Here is a 23696-nt window from a genome sequence, read left to right on the forward strand (position 1 = left end):
TTTCAAGAGTTCCATGTAAACGCTGAGAAGAACGCAGTGTCACCATGGAGAAAACAATACACGGGCTGCACACTGGGAACACAATAGTGTTTGCAAAGTGGCACAACTGGGCATGCTTCTTAAAGGGCAACTTCATTATTTGAATTTTTTTTTTCTTCTTCTAATAGGACTTTGCCTGCAGGGAGTTTATGTGGTCATTACATGATCCCTAAAAGAAACATGCAGAAATATGGAGATGTCCTTTAAGCAAAAGTTTCATAAATAACCAGTAGGTGGCAGCCATATTTTCCACCAATTTCTCCTATCTGTTACTGAAGTGAAGCAGTGGCATGGATTTATGATTATTATGCAATTCTAGCCATATCCGAAGCTTCTTCTCTGCAAGATACCAGCCCATAGAAATTGGGAGACATATCAATCACAGAACTAAACCTACTGCGGATATGATACATGCCAAAGTAGTGATCATGAGGCAGAGATTATACTACTTCTAGCCCCCCCCCCCCCCCAATCCCACCTGATTGCCCGGCCTGAAAGGCTGATAACACATTACAACACAATACCCTTGAGATTGGCTATGGGAACGATGGGTTCTGCAGAGGTCCATTGATTATATATTTCACATTGACAACTCTGCCCCTAGTGGTCAAGTCGTTAAATGCGGGCAGTGAAAAAAATATAATAAATCACTGCTGCCAGCAAAATTAGTGACCACTCAGCATTAATCCACTACATTCTCGGCCTTTAATGTAATCACGGTTTCAAGAGATTGTAAATTGGAGGAGGCGATATTGTTTTATGGCCTGCTGACAGTTTCCATACTAGGATACATCCTCGGTGGCGAGTATATTTGACAATAGGCTTCTTCTTCATTAAAATAGCCCATTTATTTAATTTCTCGGGTCAGCATTCCTGCCTCGGACGCAGGATGCTTTTCATTAGTGAAGTGCTTTCCTCGCTCCAGTCCTTCCCGGTGCAAATCAGGTTATCTTACAAAAATATATCTGACCTCCCCGAAAATAGCAGCGCAAGGTAAGAACAAACCTCCAGACATTCGCTGTCCCATATTATTTCATCAGGACGCAAAATACCCAGATAATAAACCAATTACATATAACAAACTCATTTCATTAGCCATAATCTGTATATCACCCCCACCCCCGAAAAAAAAAAAAAAAAAAAAAAAAAAAGTCCTTGACACAAATGAGGATAGTGACTGTAAATGACAGCATTGTTCCCCGCTCCGCTGTAGACGCCTACCCCTTACCAAACTGCAGCAATTAAATAATTAATGTGTCAAGGGATCATCCGCAGTAAATTAAATGGAAAAGTATCTGCCATTTAATACAGCAAAGTTTTAAAAAAAAATATTATGCAGCGCAGCGTACATAAATTGGATTTTTCTTAACCTAGTCAGAACCAGAATTTTTTTTTTATTTTTTTTTTTTTTTTTTAGGGGGGGCAGCAGTTTGTGCTCCAGAACTGCACTTCCTACATTAAACATAAAAAGAAAGCTTGGTATTGCACGAAATACAGTATGAAAGCCATTTTTTGGTATAAAGTCCTTTGGTCACCCAGTGCCTTCATGTTCTATTATAATGAATGGAGGATATCCCATGTTTTATGTCACATAACATCTTCTCGCCTCTTAAAGGGTTTGTGTTTATGAACCCGTTTTCTCTGTATTAACCCAAGTCATCTAAGATAAAGAATTAAGGGACTTTAGAAATCGCTTTAAAAATATCCTAAAGTTTGTCTACAAACAAGCCTGGCGTAGTCTGATCCTGCAAGGACAAGTGAAGCTTTCACCAGGCTGGTTTGTAGTGTATAACCAATGGAGAGACATAGGTCTGCATAAGAACTGTAGACACAAAAAACGGTAGGGGGTTTGCAGACCCATTGGAACGACGTCAGTGAAAAATGGTTGCAAAGGTGGACCAGGCCAACGGTCATGGACTTGTGGGAATACCTAAAGTTTATCAAACCCTCTCCTACAAGGTGGGATCTATATCTATGTCCACCCCGGGTCTGCTGCATTATGAATAGAATACCAGTAGTGACTGACACAGGGGAACTGGGGCAGGAAAAGAGAATTGTGCATAATATATTTTTTTTTTTAGAATGAACCTCTATCTTTAGCTCTGGAATGAGATTTCCAAACTCAACCCCTTCTCATTTTACTTACAACAACCCGGAATGTTCTGCCCCTGGGCTAGGATTTAAATTCTGCGGCAATCGCTGAAAATTATTAGATTGAGTTTTCTGAACTGTTTACGGTCTTTGTTCTAGTTTTATATGGGCACACTCAACATGGTTACCTGAAAAGTAGCCTATGCCAGCAGATTCCCCTCAGCTCCCCCCCTCATACTTTATTAATGGATCATTACAGGCTAAAAAAAAAAAAAAAAGGGGTAAAATAATAAAAACGCAGGAACCAGTCCTGATAAACCATAAAGGAATCTGAAACTGTGTACAGAGAAAAAAATAAATAAATCCTAAATGACTGAATTACTTTAGGAGAGAAATGTGAGCATTGTACTCGCTCTGGTGTCGTCACGGTATCATCAACCAGTTAACGCTTCCATAAATAGACATCCTGTCACATGACAGGATGTCCATGCCTGGTGAAGCTACCATGGCAACCCCAGAGCAAGCACAATAGTTTCATAAATGCAGTAGAAGAGAAAAACAGAGCCACATTTATTAAGACCGGCGTTTTAGACTCCGGTCTTAAGCTCTATAGCTGGCGGTGGATCTGCCGAAGTTATGTAGAGGCCACGGCCTCTACATAACTTCAGTGGATCCAGCGCCGATTCTAAATGTAAGACAGCTTCCTTGCTGTTTTACATTTAGCCCATTTTCTATGCCTAAACCAGGAGTAGAAAATAATGAATGAGACAGGCCTGCCGGACCTTCCCCTTCCGCGCCAAGCCCACCTTTTTAGACCTTGCGTGAGCGGAGAATAGGTTGGAGATTTTGCCGCACCATGGCGTGCAACAGAATCTGCGCCAGATAAATGCCATAAAAGTGGTGTATATCTGGTCATAAATGACCCCCAAAATAATCTTCAGAGAGGTCCCTCAGGAGGTGACAACTATTTGTGAGCGTGAATTGAGTTCACAGCAGTTGTCACTCCCCTTTCCCGACACGGCTTGCCGATCAGAATATGGTTAAGGGGTGACAGAATGATGCATTATGGGAGCCAGCTAAAATAATAAATAAATTAAAAAAATTTTTTTGCAACGTTACAGTCCACAATCTTCAAGCCACTTTGTCATCGGCCTCTAGGGGGGTCTGATTCACATCAAGAGCTGTTGCGAGCAGAGTTGTGCTTTAATCTCATTTTAATATTCACAAATATTCACACTGATGGCAGCAACAGATCAGAATGATTATTTGTCCAATCTGGGGGATAATTAAATTGAGCAGATCCTTCAAAATGAGCTAACATCATTAACGGAGGCATGCAGAAGACAGGCAGAGGGTAATGCTGAGATTGCCAATACATCTTCCAATTATTAGAGTGACAGGATGCTAAATTATCAAGCCGCCTTGCAGCTGTGCGCAGGAATACGGAGGGACAGCGCAGAAACAGTTAACCCTACAGGGACCATGTCACAGATAATACAGAGGAAAATTCCTTTAATTTAACACACAGATCTGCTTGATAGGACTTGCAGGACTTACGAGTCCTCGTGGGTATGGAAGAGCCGTGGTCTAAACGGTGGCACACGGAGTTCCTATGGCTCTGTATAATGGAGCCATACCCGTGTGCTGCCATATGGGGCTTTCGTGAACCTATTGGAACGCTTCCAGGGGAGAATATACCTGTATATTACGGTATTCGATGGAACAGGCCCAGATTCTGCTGGAACCATGAGAAACAAAAAGATCTGTACGTCTCAGTATGAAACTGGAGGGGCTCGGAGGTAAGCGTACGGGTGCTATATTACGGATGTGTACAAAACAGATCCACAATATGGGCGGGTGCATGACATCTATAGGGATCGCTTATGTGCAAATAGGCAAAAGTTTCCCTGCTCAAAATATCTGGTAGGTCATTGATGATTCGTGGGTCGGGATATAATACAAATAAAATCCTGATTGGGGACAAATAAGTAGATCCAGAGAGTCCAAAGGGCATGTTACCACCAGTATAAACGGATCTATGTCCCCCATATTCCCAAAATATGGCCGAAAAGCTCTTGACAACATCAATGAGAAATAAATATGATCGAAAAAGGTTGTCACTGCCTTTTCTTGAAGCCCAAGGGTTCATTCACACAACCGTATTTTTGGTACACATCTTTTGCGGATCGGACGTAGACCCATTCATTTCAATGGAGCGGTAAAAGATGCAGGCGACACACCATGTTCCGCATACGGTCCGCAAAAAAAACAAAAAACGGAACGGACACGAAAAGAAAATACGTTTGTGTGCATGAGCCCAAACAGAACAATCCTATCCTTATTCGTAATGCAGACAATAATAGGACATGTTCTACTTTTTTGTGGAACGGAAATACGGACATACAGAAACCAAATGCACACAACCTATGGGGTATTTTTACGGCCCCATTGAGGTGAATGGTTCCACGTAAGGGCTGCAAAAATAAAAAATAAACGGGATGGACACAGAAACAAAATACGTTCGTGTGCATGAGCCCTAAAGGTGAGGGGAGCTCTACTAGTTTGGATAGAAAACCCACCCAGAATAGGAGAAAATTGGATTCTCCTCCTTGCTGCAAAGAATCCTGGTCCATTATCTATAAAAACAGGATTGGATTAGGAAAGGAACGTTTAAATAATTGCACCAAGGTTAGATGAAGGTAAGAATGCAGATTCCATCCACGTATACATATCATAAAGGTGGAAGATCCCTTTAAGCGTCTATGTCAAGGCACAGTCTGCACTGATCAGCAGTTTTCATGGCGCTTGCAGGAACAATAGGTTATAAATAGGTGGCTGTATTATAATGGCGTCCTACCTCGGATACATTATTTGCGCCAGACAATACTCATTTGATGTGAAAGCCGCCTCTCGGTGAGATCTACGAGAATCCAATTTCTGTAAAAAGTCGTCTTCCGCCCCATGATTTATTATGTGGAAGAACATCACAGGCAGGGAGCTGGACATCTCATCCCCGCTCAGGCATTCTGATGACAATTACTCAATAAAGGAACACAAAAGCTTCTCGATTAAGTTAATTACAGTCATTAGGAGAACGTGCGTTCTAACGCCGAACAAAAAAATAAAAAAAGATTTATTTATTTTTTATTCTATTTTTTAACCAGAATATTGTCCCTTTTCAGTGGGAACCTGAAGCTAGAAACCAGTAACCCTGTAACATACGGTAGTAAGGGTGGCTATTTCCGGCAGTCCCATGGCAGCGAATGGAGAGGTGGCCATGAATGCGAGGTAAACTCTCCAATTCAACATTATGGGACTTTCAAAAACAGCCAAGCGTGCTCACTCAGCTATTTTTTGAACTCCCATAGTGATGAATGGAGAGCAGGTCGCGCATGGACAGTGCCTAAAGGTTGTTTGTGGTATTGCAGCTCAGCTATGAGCCCCTTAGTGATAAGGGACGATTACCACCTCCGTATAGTTATCCTATATATTACATGGCTGCCATTGAAATGAATAGGAGCCATGTAATAGGTGGCCGGGCCAAGTCCACCAGAGCCACAGCTATTGCCACTGTATATAAAAAATATCCATGATAAAACCGTACCGACTAGCATTAGGGAATTTCCTGCTATTACACTTCACATCCGGCATCGTATTTGAATGCAGACCCCTCACTGTTCGGCTCTCAGGAGATCCCTCTAGGAATTGTCAATTTTGCAAACCCCGGAAAATACCAGAGGAAAGCATCGGACAAGACATGTAACGCCAAAGCCTGACTAATTACACAGTCTGCCGCCCTATAAATACTGTATGAACATGCCGCAGTGCACAGTTACCACGCCATATACATGTTTACTACAGAGGAGTCATATTCCACCGACACAAGTCAGCTGTAAAAGGTGTAACTCCAGCTTATAGGCACCCGTCACCTCGAGCTGATGAGAGGGACGACATGACAAACCACAGGTGACCTTCTGGTGGTGAAGACGTGGAGCAGACCAAAAGCTGAACCATCATACAACACAACATCGGGCTAATTCACACGTCACACTTTTGTAGTGATTTTTTATTTATTTTTTCCACGATTTGCGGCAAAAGTACAATGATACTGCCAGATGTGCAGGTTATCTAGTTAATTATTAAATAAGTGTATATGTTTTGTATAACAGTGCCATATAGCGCATAAATGACATCGCTATATACTTCCCACATAACATTACTACAATATTAAAAAGCAGACAGAATGGACAGCGCTGAGCAAAGTCAAGCAAAATGCTGCTGCAAAAACAGGACAAAATGAATCGTCTGAACACTGGTTAGCAAACAGATCAAATACACAGTACCAAAAACTGCACATAATACCGCCATACAGTGCCCAAATAAAAGCGCTATAGAGACCAAATAATACTGCCAGAAAAATGCCCAAATAAGAGCGCCATACAGTTTCTATGTACCACCATATAGTGATCATATAAAATGGCTATACAGAGCTTTAATACTACCATAAAAGTTCCCAAATAGTAGTGTTACAGAGGATCCATATACTACCATATGTTGCCCAAATAAAAGTACTATATTGATCCTAAGAAACAGTGTTAAAGGTTCTCAAATAATGGCATATAGAGCCTAAATAATACTGCTATAAGGGTTTCCAAATAACATTGCCATACAGTTTGCATATACTACCATATAGTGCCCACATAAACGCTATACAGAGCTTAAAAGGCTTGGGGTCCATTCACACGTCCGCAAAAGGGTCCGCACCCGTTGTGCAATTTTGCGGAACGGGTGCGGACCCATTTATTCTCTATGGGCCCGGACTTGAAGCGGAGACCACACTATGAGAGACCGAACTTCCGGTCCGCAGCTCCGCAAAATATAGAACATGTCCTATTCTTGTCCGCAGCTGCGGACAAGAATAGGCATTTCTATAGGGGGTGCCGGCTGGGTGTGTTGCGGATCCGCAATTTGCAGGTCCGCAACACACCACGGATGTGTGAATGGACTAACTGTCATGTTTTCATAAAAAAAAAAAAATCTATTTTAGCATATGTTACTGCTGCAGCAGCATTATGCAATCTTTAGTTTCTTCACATAGCACTGTTTTCCTTGAGTTTCTGGAATAGCAGTGCCAGATGATCCATATACTACGATACACTGCCCAAATAGAAGTGCTACACAGAGCCTAAATAATAGTGGCATAAACATCCCTAAATAATGGCATACAGTGTCTACATGCTACCAAATCTGTGCTATAAAGAGCCTAAATAATACTGCTTTATAGCTTTCCAAATAACAATGCTATACAGATTTATTATGCCGCTATATAGTGCTCACATAACAGTACTATATGGAGTTTAAATAATACTACCATAAAAGGTTTCCAAACACCAGTACCATAGAGGAACCATATACTACCTAAATAGAAATTCTATATAGAGCTTAAATAATACTGCTGTAAAGCTTTCCAAATAACCATGCCATACTGTTACTATATACCACTATATAGTGCCCACATAAAAGTGCTATATACAGCTTAACTACTACCATAAAGGTTTCCAAATAGCAGTGTGAACGAGGATCCATATACTACCATATAGTGCCCAAATAGCAGTGTGAACGAGGATCCATATACTACCGTATAGTGCCCAAATAGCAGTGCGAACGAGGATCCATATACTACCATATAGTGCCCAAATAGCAGTGTGAACGAGGATCCATATACTACCATATAGTGCCCAAATAGCAGTGTGAACGAGGATCCATATACTACCATATAGTGCCCAAATAGCAGTGTGAACGAGGATCCATATACTACCATATAGTGCCCAAATAGCAGTGTGAACGAGGATCCATATACTACCGTATAGTGCCCAAATAGCAGTGCGAACGAGGATCCATATACTACCATAAGGCCTCATGCACACGACAGTATTGCTTTTTCAGTGTTTTGCGGTCCGTTTTTTACGGATCCGTTGTTCCGTTTTTTGTTTCCGTTGTGTTTCCGTTTCCTTTCCGTTTTTCCGTTCCGTTTTTCCGTATGCCATATACAGTATACAGTAATTACATAGAAAAAATTGGGCTGGGCATAACATTTTCAATAGATGGTTCAGGAAAAAAAACGGAACGGAAACGGAAGACATACGGATGCATTTCCGTATGTGTTCCGTTTTTTTTGCGGACCCATTGACTTGAATGGAGCCAAGCACCGTGATTTGCGGACAAGTATAGGACATGTTCTATCTTTTCACGGCACGGAAATACTGAAATACTGAAACGGAATGCACACTGAGACACTTCAGTATTTTTTGCTGAACCATTGAAATGAATGGTTCAGTATATGTTCCGTATACTGAGCTAAAAAAACGTCCAGTATACTGAACGCAAAATACTGTCGTGTGCATGAGCCCTAAAGGTTTCCAAATAGCAGTGTGAACGAGGATCCATATACTACCATAAAGGTTTCCAAATAGCAGTGTGAACGAAGATCCATATACTACCATATAGTGCCCAAATAGCAGTGTGAACGAGGATCCATATACTACCATATAGTGCCCAAATAGCAGTGTAAACGAGGATCCATATACTACCATATAGTGCCCAAATAGCAGTGTGAATGAGGATCCATATACTACCATATAGTGCCCAAATAGCAGTGTGAATGAGGATCCATATACTACTATAAAGGTTTCCAAATAGCAGTGCAAACGAGGATCCATATACTACCATATAGTGCCCAAATAGCAGTGCAAACGAGGATCCATATACTACCATATAGTGCCCAAATAGCAGTGCAAACGAGGATCCATATACTACCGTATAGTGCCCAAATAGCAGTGTGAACGAGGATCCATATACTACCATATAGTGCCCAAATAGCAGTGCAAACGAGGATCCATATACTACCGTATAGTGCCCAAATAGCAGTGTGAACGAGGATCCATATACTACCATATAGTGCCCAAATAGCAGTGTGAACGAGGATCCATATACTACCATAAAGGTTTCCAAATAGCAGTGCAAACGAGGATCCATATACCACCATATGTTTTCCAAACAAAAGTACTGGGGCACTATCATGCGCCCTTACAGATGTTACATATGTGCACGCACACAAGGTACACGGCTGACAGGGCGGCATGTAGTTTGGAGGCCCGTCCCTTTAACACCTCGCCTGGAGAATATAAAGTAACGCCACCAGTTTCACTTCCTACTACGATAAAGTGATGGGTTTGGCTTTCACGCAGCCAAATTAGCAGAATTTTATTTATTTTTTTTACCCCGCAGCCAACCGTCCTGAACAGTGCCCACATTGTCACCGTGCGGGAAAGAGGCGGGGGGGTGTAAACGAGAACACAACATATAGCCATAAGCCTAACTGCACCAAAGCCACAAAGAAAATTCTAGAAGACAAGACGGCCGAGGTCACTCCTTCCCCGACAGCAGAAGCTGGCACTGCGCACTCGCTTCAGGCTGCATTCACATGTTCGAAGCACAGGTACAGGGCTTGTTACAGTGCATCAGCGCGCTCTCCTATAGCAAGCAGAGCAGGCTTTTAGCTTCCCTATGCAAGTAAGAATGCTCCTATTCACTGACAGCAAGCAGAGATGGAGGAACTAACTGCATAAGAAAGTTGCAGCATGTTTCAGATTTAGCTTTGTGCTAGAACAGGCATGCCCAACCTACGGCCCTCCAGCTGTTGCAAAACTACAACTCCCAGCATGCATGGATAGCCCACAGCTATTAGGGCATGCTGGGAGTTGTAGTGTTGCAACAGCTGGAGGGCCGCAAGTTGAGCATCCCTGTGCTAGACCACAAAGCCTTTGCTAATTAGAAAAAAAATATATAAAAAATTGCTGTTTCCGGCCAAAAAGCGCCACACCTGCAAACAGGGTGTGCGCGGTACTGCAGCTCAGCACCATTCACTTCAAGAGCTGCGATTCCAGAAACAATCCAAGGACAAGTGTGGCTCAGTTTCTAGAAAAAAAAAAAAAAAAAAAGCAGCCACCTACTACATGTGAATATACCCGTACGGTGGACGCAGGATTACCAGGTTCCGCTTCGTAATCGATGCTGTGCCCAAGGCCAGGAGGAGAGTGGAAAAGCTGTGACATTATTGACTGCTTCTATGATGGATGTTCTGGATGGACTCTTCTTACTGCTGCACAGAGGAGACCGGACGGGACGCAACGTTTGATTTTATGTCATATTCATAACGCAGGCAGCAGGGTGAGAATTCGATCCCTCCCCTCTAATGAAACGCATGCTTCAGGGTCTAACCGGATGACCGAGTGGAGTGGACTCCGGTTATTATTACTTCTACTATATAATGAGCTGAAAGCAGTGGTCTCCACTGTAACTACAACCCTGGTTATCGGGGCATGCTGGGAGTTGTAGATGTGAAACTGTTAAGGGAGCGGTTGAAGGCTTGAAGCCGTACCAAGGAACTTATATAGGTGGCCTGTCACCCACCACGATGACCCCCTCAATTCACTGTTATACGAGACTCAGCAGTGCTGCCATACATACTAGAATGGTGTGAGCTGCAGTACTGGACGCAGCCACAGGAGGCACTGATGCGTGGTTAAGGGGCTGTGGCGCTCTGGACAACCCTGAACAGAAAATAAGAACATTCTCACCTTAAAGACTCTAGTCTGGCCATATCCAAGAGAGAGGGCAAATACACAATCAGTCACAGATACCATAATTATGATTAGGAGTCCAGCGGGCGGTTCATGACTGACAGCCTTCCTTACAGGAGTATGTATACAGACATACCTGTCAATGACTGACAAGACCACCCTCTGGACTCCTAAGTATATAAGGAGCAGGGATTTAAAATGACTGAAATACAAGTAGTCATAGAAATAGAGGTTAATCACCGTTAGGACCGCCCACTGGACTCCTAAAGAGTAGGGATTTAGTCCAAGAAATTATAAAAAAGTTATACTGAATATTTTTTCACAAACCATATAAAATCGACCCGCTCTGCTCTATAATATGCTGTAATGCGGACATCAAGTTCAACTTGATGGGTCATTTTAAGACACCAAGAAAATAACAGGAGGTTCTTAATACAAAAAAAACAAAAACTAAATAAAAAATCCAGGGGTTCGAGTCCAAGAAGCCAGAGGACACTAGAGCTGTAAAACCGCATACCCTATGTATGAACAGCGTTACACCGCTGTACCATTCACATGTCCTCTGCCCCAAGCGGCCAGGACCTACTTTCCTCCCATTCCCAGCAGGTCAGGTCACCAGGGTAGCTCCATCCCTGCATGCAGGATTCGGTCTGCTTGACAGCTCTGCCTCTACTGTTCAGCCGCAGGGCGCTCAGCTCTTAAAGGGCACATAACACATACGTACCTTAGTTCACACCAGCAAATTACTGGTTACCTGGGGGGGTCCTTAAAGCGCCTACCCCTGTGGGAAGGTGCCTGAGCAATAAGGTTCTTTAGCTTGCTATGCTCTGTGTAATGCCCATTTATACGTATTGTCCCTCTGCTGCTTGCCCAGAGCTACGACCCGTTTCACGTATTCGCATGTACTCTGCCCGCCCTGAACTTGCCCGTTACCGACTATGAGTCACCGCCTGTCCCTTCTAGGCTGCACACCGATGTCTCTTGACCCCTATGGGTAGCAGTCAACTACGCAAAAATAATACACCAGGAGGTGGCAGCTTGATGAGTTCCCTGCAGCGAAGTCCAGATCCCTGAATAGGGGTTAAAAAGTGAATGCCAGGATAATGCCCAAAGCCAAATCCATTGGTTGGCACAATGGTTCCACACCCACTGCCGGAACACACAGCCTGAATGTTAGATAACTCTGCAGAAATCCTGAGATCTACTCGCTCCATTGCTGTCACCACCAGATCTTTGAGAAGTTCTGTTAGACGTTCTCCAGTACCTTCTGCATGATCTTTTGTTTTGCTTCCGTTTTGACATCTCTCCTCCCTCTCCCAGCTGTCATCTATTAGCAGTGATTGCCTCCCTATATATCTCCTCCCCATACTGCCTTACCTTGCGGTTTATACAACTTCCTGGAGTGTGCTGATGCTAGAAGCTGTTACTGCTGCATCCACAAGATAAGTCTGTTTCTTTATTTCTGTTTTCCTGTGGGCTTGATCCTAGGTGACCATGACTCCCTCCGTATTAAGTGTAGGGAGCCGGTGGTCGTGTCCCCTCACTATTATAGGGTGTTCAGGTGTCATACAGTCGAGGAACGAGGGTATGCAATTTTCTACCATTGAGATTTTTGCATAGGCTGAGCAGTAAGGGAGAGAGCCAGGTCTGTTACAGGGCTTACCCTTTTGTTCCTTAGTTTTGGATCAAGTCAGTCGGATCTTCATTTGGGTTTTCTAGTTTTCTGCAACACCATCCGTGACAATTGCAAATATCACTCTACGTTAAAAAAAAACAAATACACGTTTGCACCCTACGGCCGCTTCCTGCTCCTAGCACAGACATGTAGTGACAGATTCAGAGAGGTCGCAAGAGTAAACCTTTCAGCAGCTACACATTCCAGGAATTACCCCCAATCACATACAGTCAAAAGCACTGAAGGAATCACTGCGGTCAGAAAAACTTGAAAAAGTTTGTCTGGACCTAGGACCAATCAATGACCAACCTCCCTGCCAACAATTACAGAATAATAGGGACATGCCCTTTTGCCTCCTGCATAGGGTCATACTGTGTACCTAGAGGTCTACCTTAAAGGGGTTTTCCAGAATTACTGCCCCCTCCCCACAGGACATGTGAAGGGAAGCATGCTTACTTGCTCCTCGCCGCTCGGTTCTGCCTCCGCGAGTCCGGCTATCTGCACTTCGATCCCTGGCACGTCACTGTTGAGGCCAGTCATTGACTGTAACAGCGCACATAGACAACCCTTTTAAAGGGGTTATCCCATTAAGGCAACATCCAGGACCACAGGATAAGGGATAAGAGTCTGAAGGGTGTGGGTCCGTCTGCTGGGGCACCCAACAATCACAAGAATGGAGGCCTGTGCTAACCCATTTGAAAGGAGTGGTGGTCATCACGCACGCGCTCTGCCGTTCCGTCAATTCAATGGGGCTGCTGGAGATTGAGCACAAGGACTTGACCATCTCTGGCAGTCCCATAAAGTTGCATGGTTCTAGTGATCTGCAGGGACCCCTTAAAATTGGACAATCCCTTTACAGCGCCTTAGCTAGCCCTAATACAAAATCTGCAATATGTACCCTGTGTACTATTGGTGGGGTACAGAGGCATTTTATTACTCTTCGGGACCTGGGTGCATCCCTATAGCTAAGCTCCCATACAGACCCCAATAAGCACTCCATGCTCTGGGGGGGGGGCTCCTGGTAGCACGTTAGGGCACATAAAAAACAACAGGTCTAAAACGTTGCATTGAAAAGGGTAAATAAGCACCCCCCTATTCTTGGAGTGCAGCGTCAGGGAAATCCTGGTAACGGCTCTAAGACCCTTACTCTACTGGAACGCGCACGAGCAGGATGTAGCGAAGCGCTGGAACGGAGTGAGGAATGGGCGTTCCAGGCCGCGTGCAGCCAAGGAAGCAGTAATGTGTCCCAGAGATGAAAAGAGCAGTCACCGACTACAACATTAAGGCTCATTACACTGTAGGAGTCATCTCGAGAGGGCTCTTGACACGCTTGCTACGTGAAAAGCGGCGAGGAGCATTTCTGCAGAGGCCGTGGGCCCCCCTGATCAAACGCCTCTGCCGGGATGATGGATTTCTGTATAATAACAAATCATAAGGCAGATCCGTCCTGCAGATATTCCTTCCAGCAGACAGTCATTCCTTTGGCTGCGATGCGAACAGCTTATGCGGAGAATAATCTCGGGGGGGAATCTTGCAGCAGGAGCGTAACCGGCCTGAGAGCTATTGATTCTCCTCCCAGCATCAGGCATATAGTTAAGTAATTACACCATAAGTTAATCCCCCTTTTAATAAGCGGACCAATAACACAGTGATTAGCGGCGGCGGTGGCTCCTCCGCACAGCGGTGCCCGCTTCTGAGCAACAGAGGCCACATTAAAGGGTTTCCCCAGTTGCATGTAAACAAAGCCTAACAGGGATTGTCTGGTTTAAAAAAAAAAAAAAAAAAAAAACACTTCAGGACCCTCATCTATTCACCAAAGGGGCTACAAAGAGGATCTCGCCCTGGAGGACCTGCATGTCCATGCATTAGGCAATTGTTGCACTAATGTCGCGCGACAATTTTTATAATGGCAGTCTATGGTGTCGCACTGCGACATGCGACATGCTACGACTGCGACGTGACAGTCGCAGAAAATCCATTCGAGATGGATTTTTCTGCGACTGTCGCAGTATGTCGCATGTTGCAGTGCAACACGATAGACTGCCATTATAAAAATTGTCACGCGACATTAGTGCAACAAAATGTTGCGCGACAAATGTTGCGCCCTATCTGTCGCGCAACTTTTTGTTGCGCAACAAATGTCGTCGTGTAGACCTAGCCTTACACAACAGTACATTGATTTCAATGATCACTGTGTAATGCTTCATTTTACCTATTGGTGGCGCTGCTCAATGAAACCACTTTCTGTTGGACACAGGTTGTGGTAGCTGGACAGCCTGTGATCATCTTATTATCAGAGCACTCTTCCAAAAGGGACTGTCCAAGCAGACAACCCCTTTAATAGTGGCTGCCCCAAGAATAATAAATATTCTGCATTTTTTCAAACCAGATGCTGGATCTAAGTCATAGTGGACAGTTGGGTTTCTGCACCCCCCTACAGCTATTCCCCAGACTGGACAACTAAGCGGCTGTTTTGGGTCCCTTCCTGCTTCTGTACATGAACGGTCACGTCAGACATGCATTTGCTAAATTGTACACGCCCTGGGCACATAATCCAATGTTCCCTGCTGCCCTCAAAATAATATTTGATTGTTTTTTCTCTTTGTTTATTTGGTCCAATTTATCCGCAAGCAGAAACACACGCACACCCCGGCCAGAGCGAGCGAGCACCTTGCAGTTCACTCATGTGTGCAGCCAATTACCACCTTGGGCAAATTGCTTTCCTTGTCTACCTGATTTAGCCCGCTGAATGCAGACGAGCGCTGCTGCTGCACATCCATTATACTGCATACAGAAACATTTGTCACCGTTTTGTACATGTAAGCTAGACACGTCCCGTGATAGTTTTTTTTTTCATTTATTTCTTGTGCTTGTTTTGCATTTACATGATTCTTAAAGGGAACCCGTCACCAGGAGTAACCCCTTTAAAAATGATCTGTCAGTCCTCCTGACGCGTCTTGTGTTCTCCGTCCAATGAGGCGTCTTTCCTTGAAACTTACATTGAGCCACTCCTCTGTTATTCCTCCTGGAAATGTAAGACTAAATTGACAAATGGCTGTTACCATTTTCTGGCACGGTCAAATCAGTGCTGAAAGAGCGGGGACAAAATATCAGTGACTAGGGGAATAATTTATTCTTAAAATTTCCAGGAGGAATAGAACCGTTCTCAGAGAATATGACGCAGAATTGGGGGAATGCAAATACTTAATTCAACATGTGTCAGAAGTGTGATTGGTCCACTTTAACTTGGGTATCTAACAAATGCCCTAGAGAAGCAAGTCGGGGTATGCTCCTAAACCTGCTGGTCGCTCAGTTGGGGACCACAAGAAAGTTCCCATAATTCAATGGGTGTGTCTCCCATTACGAAAGTGCTCTGGCATACCTACCAACGCGTACAAAGTAATATTCGGCTATTTAAAGAGGCATTTCTGGTGAACGAGCTTGCTCTACATCCACATCTACGGGACTTCCAAAAACAGGCGAGCACGCTCACTTTTCAGAATTCCCATGGCAGAGAATAGAGGTTAAGCTGCACATGTGGTGTGTGCTCTCCTTCACTTTGGGGAGGGGGGCCCTGGAGATGCGGGTGAGCTCTCTCCTTCACTTTGGGGGCCCCCTGGAGACAAGAGCAGCTGGGTGCTCTCCTTCACTTTGGGGGGGGGGCCCCTGGAGATAACAGCAGTTGTGCGCTCTCATTCACTTTGGGGGGGTCCTGGATATAGAAGCCGGAGCCAGAGCTAAGGCTCGTCCCTATCTAACAATGATGGCATATGCTAGTGATATCCCAGATTGCAATATCCCTTAGGTTGACTGTGAATGCCCCCTAAACGCCCACGTTATACAAGCCCCTCCCCCTTTTTTGGGACTGCCTCGGCAAAATCGGCAAGTACGCTGTAGCTGTGGTCAAATGCTCCTCTCTGGCCAATCAGCTGGGGCCACCCTATTTACATAGAGTAGGGGAAATGTATTAAAACTGCTGTAAAGGGAAACTGGCATAGTCGCTCATAGCAACCAATCAGATTCCACCTTCCATTTTCCAAAGGGGCTCAGAAAAATGAAAGGTGGCATCTGATTGGTTGCTATGGGCAACTAAGCCAGTTTCCCTTTACACCACTTTTCATCAATCTCCCCCAGTGTTTTTAAGCAGTGTTAGGGTGGGAAGTAAATGCACAGGCCAAGGCCTACAAAACCACCTGGGCTGTAGATTTATGTCTTTGTTACCCACAGAAACCAATCACAGCGCAGCTTTTATCTTTCAACAATCAAATTCAAAATGAAAGCTGCGCTGCAATTGGTTGGCATGTTTTTGTTCCCCCCCCCATCAGGCAATTTCACGACAGACTGACAAGATGGCCGCCTCCAGTGTGGTCAGGCGATTTCAATTCAGTTTAATTATGAGCTTTTTACATCACATTAAGAGGTGCCCCCACCCAACTAAAGCTAGCCAGGTGTTTGAACGCCGCCACAGTCGACAAGATGTATGCCCACCTGCGGCACCCTGCTGTGGGGGGGGTGACAAACTTCCCTTTTCTACGAGGACAGCATGTAAATGTGGTGTAGGAAAGTCTTCAAGAACACAAATGAATCAACTACTGATGGACAAGGGAGATAACGAGGGAGCAGGATCTCTCGCAACGGCCGCCCGTTATCAGCGCGTGTACGTTACATGTACTTCATACATTTTTAAGACACTTTATCTCCTTCACTTCCGTTTTGACGACAGCCCAGGGAAGGAAATGGGCGAGTTCTCATACAGATACCTTACAGAATTCATCTCGTTATCTTCAGTGAGGTTTTGTTTTCCATGGACTGGCTTATCCCATCGGACGGGGAAATACTCAACGCACCAGCCGTCTGCTGTGGAAAACCCATTTTCAAATAGCCTATTAGGGGTCGGAGGCCTTCATTTGGGATTCTCATCAATTCACCAGAATGGAAAGAGTGTCTCCCACCCTGGAGGACCCGGCTCCTCACTGCAGTACATGGACAGCACATTGATTTCAATAGACACAGTTCAATGCTTTGTTTATCCTGTGGTGGCGCTGTAGGGAAAATTAAAGGGGTTTTCAGAGATTTTAATACCGATAACCTATCCTCAGAAGTGAATGGGGCTAAGCGCGATGCCAAGCACAAAACGCTATACAATGTACAGCATTGTACTAGGTGAGCTGCGACAAGGCTGGGGCGCCTAGGTCAAGTGCTACAACATCCACCATGGGTCCAGCTTCTCAACCTACCAAGAGCATGGGGGGGGGGGGGGGGGGGACTTAAAGGGGGTATCTCATGACAAACATTCTAAAGTTTTCAAACCAGCCCCTGGATCTGAATATAGTAATGGCATGTAAATAAAAATGTTGTATAGCCAGTGAGTTATTCAATAAAATGCATCTGTATAGCGCCACCTGCTGTTTGCTCTTTTTCTTATTTCTTTGTCCTGCTCACTGAGAAGGCCGCACATGCTCAGTTTCATCCTTCAACTGCCTCCTGGGCTGTGATAGGGAGAGCATGGACATGCGCCCTTAGCGGCAGCAGAAAGGACACTCCCCTGAGCTGTCATCTTGATATAAATCTAGCAGATGTCATCCGACGGCTGTCCACATCCATGCCGCAAAACGGACAAGAATAGGCAGTTCTGTTATGGAAGTACAAGCAGCATTCTCCTCCACAGTATGGGGAGGAGAGATCGCTAATGCCATTGCTCGTCCCCATACTAGTAGAACTGCTGCCAGCAAATAATAATTTTTGTGACTGCATGAATGATCTATTACCCAATGAACGAGCGAAATGCCGTACATTTACACCGCTAGATAATCGTTAATGAGAGTTTTTAGGAATGCTCACTAGCGACTATCTAAGGAATTCTCGACCCATGTAAAAGGCCTTTATAAAAGGTATTCGCATCACAGACAATGGGGGCATATCGCAAGGATATGCCCCCATTGTCTGATGGGTCCCAGAGGTGGGACCCGCACCTACAATGAGAACGGATTTCCCGGGGTCCGTCCACCCCCAAGCGCTGCTCCCATAGAAGTGAATAGGAGTGCACTGTGCATGCACGGCCCATGCTCCCATTCGTTTCTATGGGGCGGCCCCATAGAAATGAATGGAGGACAGCTGCGCATGTTCAGTGCACCCTCCGTTCATTTCCCCGCTCCGTTCTAATCGTAGGTGCAGGTCACAGAGGTGGGACCTGCACTTATCAGACAATGGGGGCATATCCTAGCGATATGCCCCCATTGTCTGTGATGGGAATACCCCTTTAAGTCTGATGATTGGAGATTACTGGATTTTTTTCTGTTCCCAGTGGCTCCAACTTTCCTCCAGTGTCAGATACCAATCTCCTTGAAGTTGCTTTCTTCCACTTGACTTGGACACTGCTCCGTTATTGCATGACTCGCTCTTTTCCACTTCACCGTTTTCCCATAGTGTTACACTGGTATCAGTCACACGTACACTGACTTCCCCATCTCTGTCCTGTGTGTTCAGTCACACAGACGCCAGCAGAGCGCCACAAAATTATCTGAGAGGTGCAGAAGGAAGGGTTGCTCAACATGAGAGGTATAGCGAAATCCAACGGTGCATGGGGTCATGTACTTAACTTATAGAAAATGGGGTCCTAGGCACAAGGAAAATACAGACCTGTTTCCTATCTTTATACAATTACTCAGAATCTCAGCCCACATAATACTGCCATATAATGGCAAACTAATATTGCCATACAGTCCATATAAGACCACCATAGATCGCCTAGATCAGGGATTAGCAACTTTCGGTATTCTAGCTGTTGTCAAACTACAACTCCCAACATGCACACTTTCTTGGCTGTTCTTATAACTCCCATAGAAAGGAGGATTCTGGGAGTTGTAGTTTAAGAACAGCTGGAATGCTGGAGGTTGCTGATCCTTAGCCTAGATAATACTGCCATATACAGACCACATAATACAGGCATATAATGCAAAGGTATTACTGCCATGTACAGCTCACATAATGCCTCCATATAATGCAAAGATACTACCGCCATATACACATCACCTAATTGCACAATATAAAGCCCATATACTACCTCCAAATAATTAAAAGGTACTACTGCTATATACAAACCACATAATGCCTCCATATAATGCAAAGATACTACTGCCATATACAGCCAACAAAATACCATCATATAATGCAAAGATTCTACTGCCATATACAGGCAACAAAATACTGCCATATAATGCAAAGATACTATCGCCCTATAAGAAAATATTTCCACATAATGCAAAGATACTACTGCCTTACACAGCCCACATAATAGCTCCATATAATGCAAAGATACTACTGCCCTATACAGACAACATAATACCGCCATATAATGCTAAGATAATACTGCTGTACACTATTTGGATGTATTTCCTGCAGCGAGTACGGCTTTAAATGGGAGTTTCCAGTTTTGTATAATATTGAATAGCAGCTTATTCACTACATAATGCAGTTCTACCACTTTCTAATGTACTTTGTGTTTTAATCCCTCAACATTTGAGGCATCTGCTTGCTGTCAGTGAACGCAAACATTTCTGTTTACACACAGAAGCTGAAAAACCTGTCATGAGCTACAGCAGCTTGTTACAATGTACCAGTGAATCTGTCACCAGTAACCTCCCTATCTGTTTGCATAGACACATAGCTGCGGTTCCCCTGACTAAAACCCTTCTGTTGATCCGAGGTTCCATTCCCAATACGGTTTCTCAATATGCAAATTAGGTCTTTGGTGCAATCAGGGCATCACCTTTGCTCTTGTTGCACCCAAGTCCCGCCCCTTTCTATGACCAGACCCTCCACGGCCGCTTTGCCACTGCCTGGCCCTGTCAATTAAACAGCAAGGGGTGGGCTGGCCACAGAAAGGAGTGGAGCTTGGATGCAAAAAGAGCAATGGTGACGCCCTCATTGCACCAAATACCTAATTTGCATATTAAGAAAAGGTATCGTAACTCGGGAACGCAGCCTCGAAAAGACAAGAAAAACAGCGTTTTAATCAGGAGAACCACAGCTACGGATCTATGCAAACAGGAGGACTTCTACATTGCAGCAGTCCATCAGTACAGGAGAGAGTTTTGTCCTGGTGATGCTCAGTTTCCTAACCTATGGATGTATAAAGTGACAGCAAGCAGAGATCTTTAAAATACTAAGGAACAGAAAAAAACAACGTCTACTACAAAGTTGCAGAACTTTTTATACTACAAATTATGAAACTTTTATTTACATAAGACAATTCCTTTACGACCCGTCCATCAGGGGTGTGGCCCCCATTCTGTAAAGTTTTTCACGGCATCTCATGACGAGTCCGGTCACATTCTTTTGAGCGAATATCTGGCAATCTGTGACAGTAAAAAGCTGCGTCTTAACTGCCTCCCGTCTTATCTTGATGGCCCCACGGAGGTTTACAGAGCTCATGGCTGCAGCCTGTGCACCACATGACATCTCATATATACTATAGCCTATGGTTCAGGCTAAATTGCTGTTTACATGGGGGATAGTGGGGGGGGGTCACTCCACTCACAAGAATTTCAACCCTTCTGTTTGCTGTGCGACTCCCCCAAAGGGAAACATTGAGGTTACTGTAACCCATCATTTAACCACCACGAGTCGTACAGAATTTTCTATAATCCACAATATGGATCCTATCAGGTCTTACTGATGCCGGATTAAAGGGTTTTTACCAGTATACGTGAATATACCTAAGTCTGCTTACAGATAATGCAAAAATAGTACCGCCATATAATTACAAGATTCTACCGCCATGTACAGCCGACAAAATACCGCCATATAATGCCAAGATTGTACTGCCATGTACAGTCGACAAAATACTGTACTGCCATATACAGTCAACAAAACACCGCCATATAATGCCAAGATTCTACAGCCATATATAGCCAACAAAATACCGCCATATACTGCCATTTTTAATTGCAGTTTACTGAAAACACCCCCATGTTGGGGAGATGGGAAGGGTCACTTACAAGAATTTTAACCCTTCCGATTGCTTTGTGACTCCCCCATAGAGGTAACGTAACCCATCGTTCAACCACGACCATCAGTCCTACCCTTAGGCCTCATTCACACACGTGGATTTTCACGGACCACAGACCGTGAAAACCAGGCCTGCTGAGTGCACGGCATCGTTGGTTGCTATGACGCAGTGCGCTTCGTTCCGCCGCAGCTGTACAGTAATACACTGGTATAGATCATACGAGTGTATTACTGTACAGCAGCACGAAGCGTACGGCGTCCTATAATCCACAACATATGAGAATATGGATTCTTTTGCGTCTTACTGATGCCGGATTAAAAGGGATCTTACCAGTCTACCTAGGTCTGCTCGGATGGTGGTTGTAGTCAGCCCCTCCTAAAAATTCAGTCTCTATGAAATTCCTTCCCCTATACACAAGTTACATGAGCAGAATGGGGCGTCCTCCTGACACGAGGAACATATGTTCACCAAATAGATGGGCCCCTCTATCGTCCATGCAAGGGTTAAACCAAGCTAGATTCAGGCATGAAACCACCCACTAGCAGGGATGCAGCATGACCCCGGTCTGATGTCATCCACATTGCTCCAGCTTACGTGGACATCATAAGTGGCAGCGCCTAGGGCTATGAGAGATAAGACCCTCAGGAGTCTTGAGGAACCCAGGAAGACAGACAAGAATTCTATCTTGAAGAGATTTCCTTTAACTTAAAGGGGTTCTCCAAAAATGTAATTACTGATGACCTAGCTTTAGGATGGGCCATCAATATCAGACCGGTGGGCACCCCTGATTCTGTCTTTTTGCAGGACGGACATACGGGCGCAAAAAGCGGATGATCCATGTGCTTTCTGCATCCATATCCCCGCTCCGCAGAAAGAAAGAATAGGTCCAACAAATGCAGACTAAGGGCTAAGTGAAGTCAATGGGTCCACAAAAAATGCAGATGGCACATGGACCGCATCCGTATTTTGCGGATCCGTGATTTGCAGAACATGTGCACGAGGCCTCAGTGGCACCCCTGGCTGTACCGCACTCCGGGCATAGTCATTCCTTGAATCCAGGCCTGCAAGTGCCACTCGCTGAACGTTTCTCCTGCTCCGTAGATCATTTAAATTGCAAAGCGCCTATATACCTGACATTCCGGGGCCGTATACGGCTCAGCGGCGACTATCCAGCCGCTCAGACAGAGGCTTTTTAACATCATTATCTGTTACATAATTACAAGCAGCAGGAGATTCCTCTGCAAAGGAGAAGCCGCTATGCACAACCACAGGAGGACGTCAATAAATCATAGCATGGCGGCTCCGCAGAATATTCTCCTGGCCTCGTACAAGTCCTGGCAAGGTGGACGGAGGAGAGGACTAACCTTGACACTGGAATCCCTGCTTGCCGAAACCCCTGCAAGACAAGAGCAAAACGGAGAGCGGGTTACATAAGCATGTAGCATTTACATCCCGGTAAGGATACTTTCACACTAGCGTTAATATTTTCCGGTATTGAGATCCGTCATAGGGTCTCAATACCGGGAAAAAACGCTTCCGTTTTGTCCCCATTCATTGTCAATGGGGACAAAACGTAACTGAACAGAACGGAGTGCTCCAAAATGCATTCCATTCTCATACCAGAGAGCAAACCGCACCATGCTGCGGTTTGCTTTCCGTCCACAATGCAAGTCAACGAGGACGGATCCGTTTTAGCTGACACAATAGAAAACGGATCCATCCCACATTGACTTTCAGTGGAGTTCATGACGGATCCGTCTTGGGTATGTTAAAGATAATAAAACCAGATCAGTTCATAACGGATGCAGACGGTTGTATTATCAATAACGAAAGCGTTTTTGCTGAACCCTGCCGGATCCAGCAAAAACTCTAGTGGTTAAGTACATTAATTCAGTTCGTGCATAGCAAACACAAACAAAAACAAAAACAAAAAACACACAATACACCTACAGCTATACATCAACTGTGTGACAACTGACAACCTAGCGGCAGTGATAGGCAAACTGCCGCTCTCCAGCTGTTGCAAAACTACAACTCCCACCATGCCCTGCTGTAGGCAGTCTTTGCATGCTGGGAGTTGTAGTTCTGCAACAGCTGGAGAGCCGCAGTTTGACTAGCCCCAAAATAAAGACAGGTTCAGGAAAGAACAGCGCCACCTACAGGAGAGTCAGATACTCCCTAAGATCGCTTCTAGGTGCATGGTAATGGTATAGAGTATAGACCACCACAAATAAAAGGA

The 23696-nt window shown here is 44.7% G+C and overlaps 1 protein-coding gene across 2 annotated transcripts in view; it reads right to left on the reverse strand.

The window, feature by feature from the left end:
- Window positions 1-23696, reverse strand: part of PRKCB (protein kinase C beta) — a 140773-nt gene that overhangs the window by 113133 nt on the left and 3944 nt on the right. For both annotated transcript variants that reach the window (XM_044304921.1, XM_044304920.1), the window contains exon 2: window positions 22822-22853. In XM_044304921.1, coding sequence (XP_044160856.1) covers window positions 22822-22853 — 32 coding nt within the window. The remainder of the gene's footprint in view (window positions 1-22821; window positions 22854-23696) is intronic.

The sequence above is a fragment of the Bufo gargarizans genome, chromosome 8 (genome assembly GCF_014858855.1).
Source record: "Bufo gargarizans isolate SCDJY-AF-19 chromosome 8, ASM1485885v1, whole genome shotgun sequence".
Classification (NCBI taxonomy): domain Eukaryota; kingdom Metazoa; phylum Chordata; class Amphibia; order Anura; family Bufonidae; genus Bufo; species Bufo gargarizans.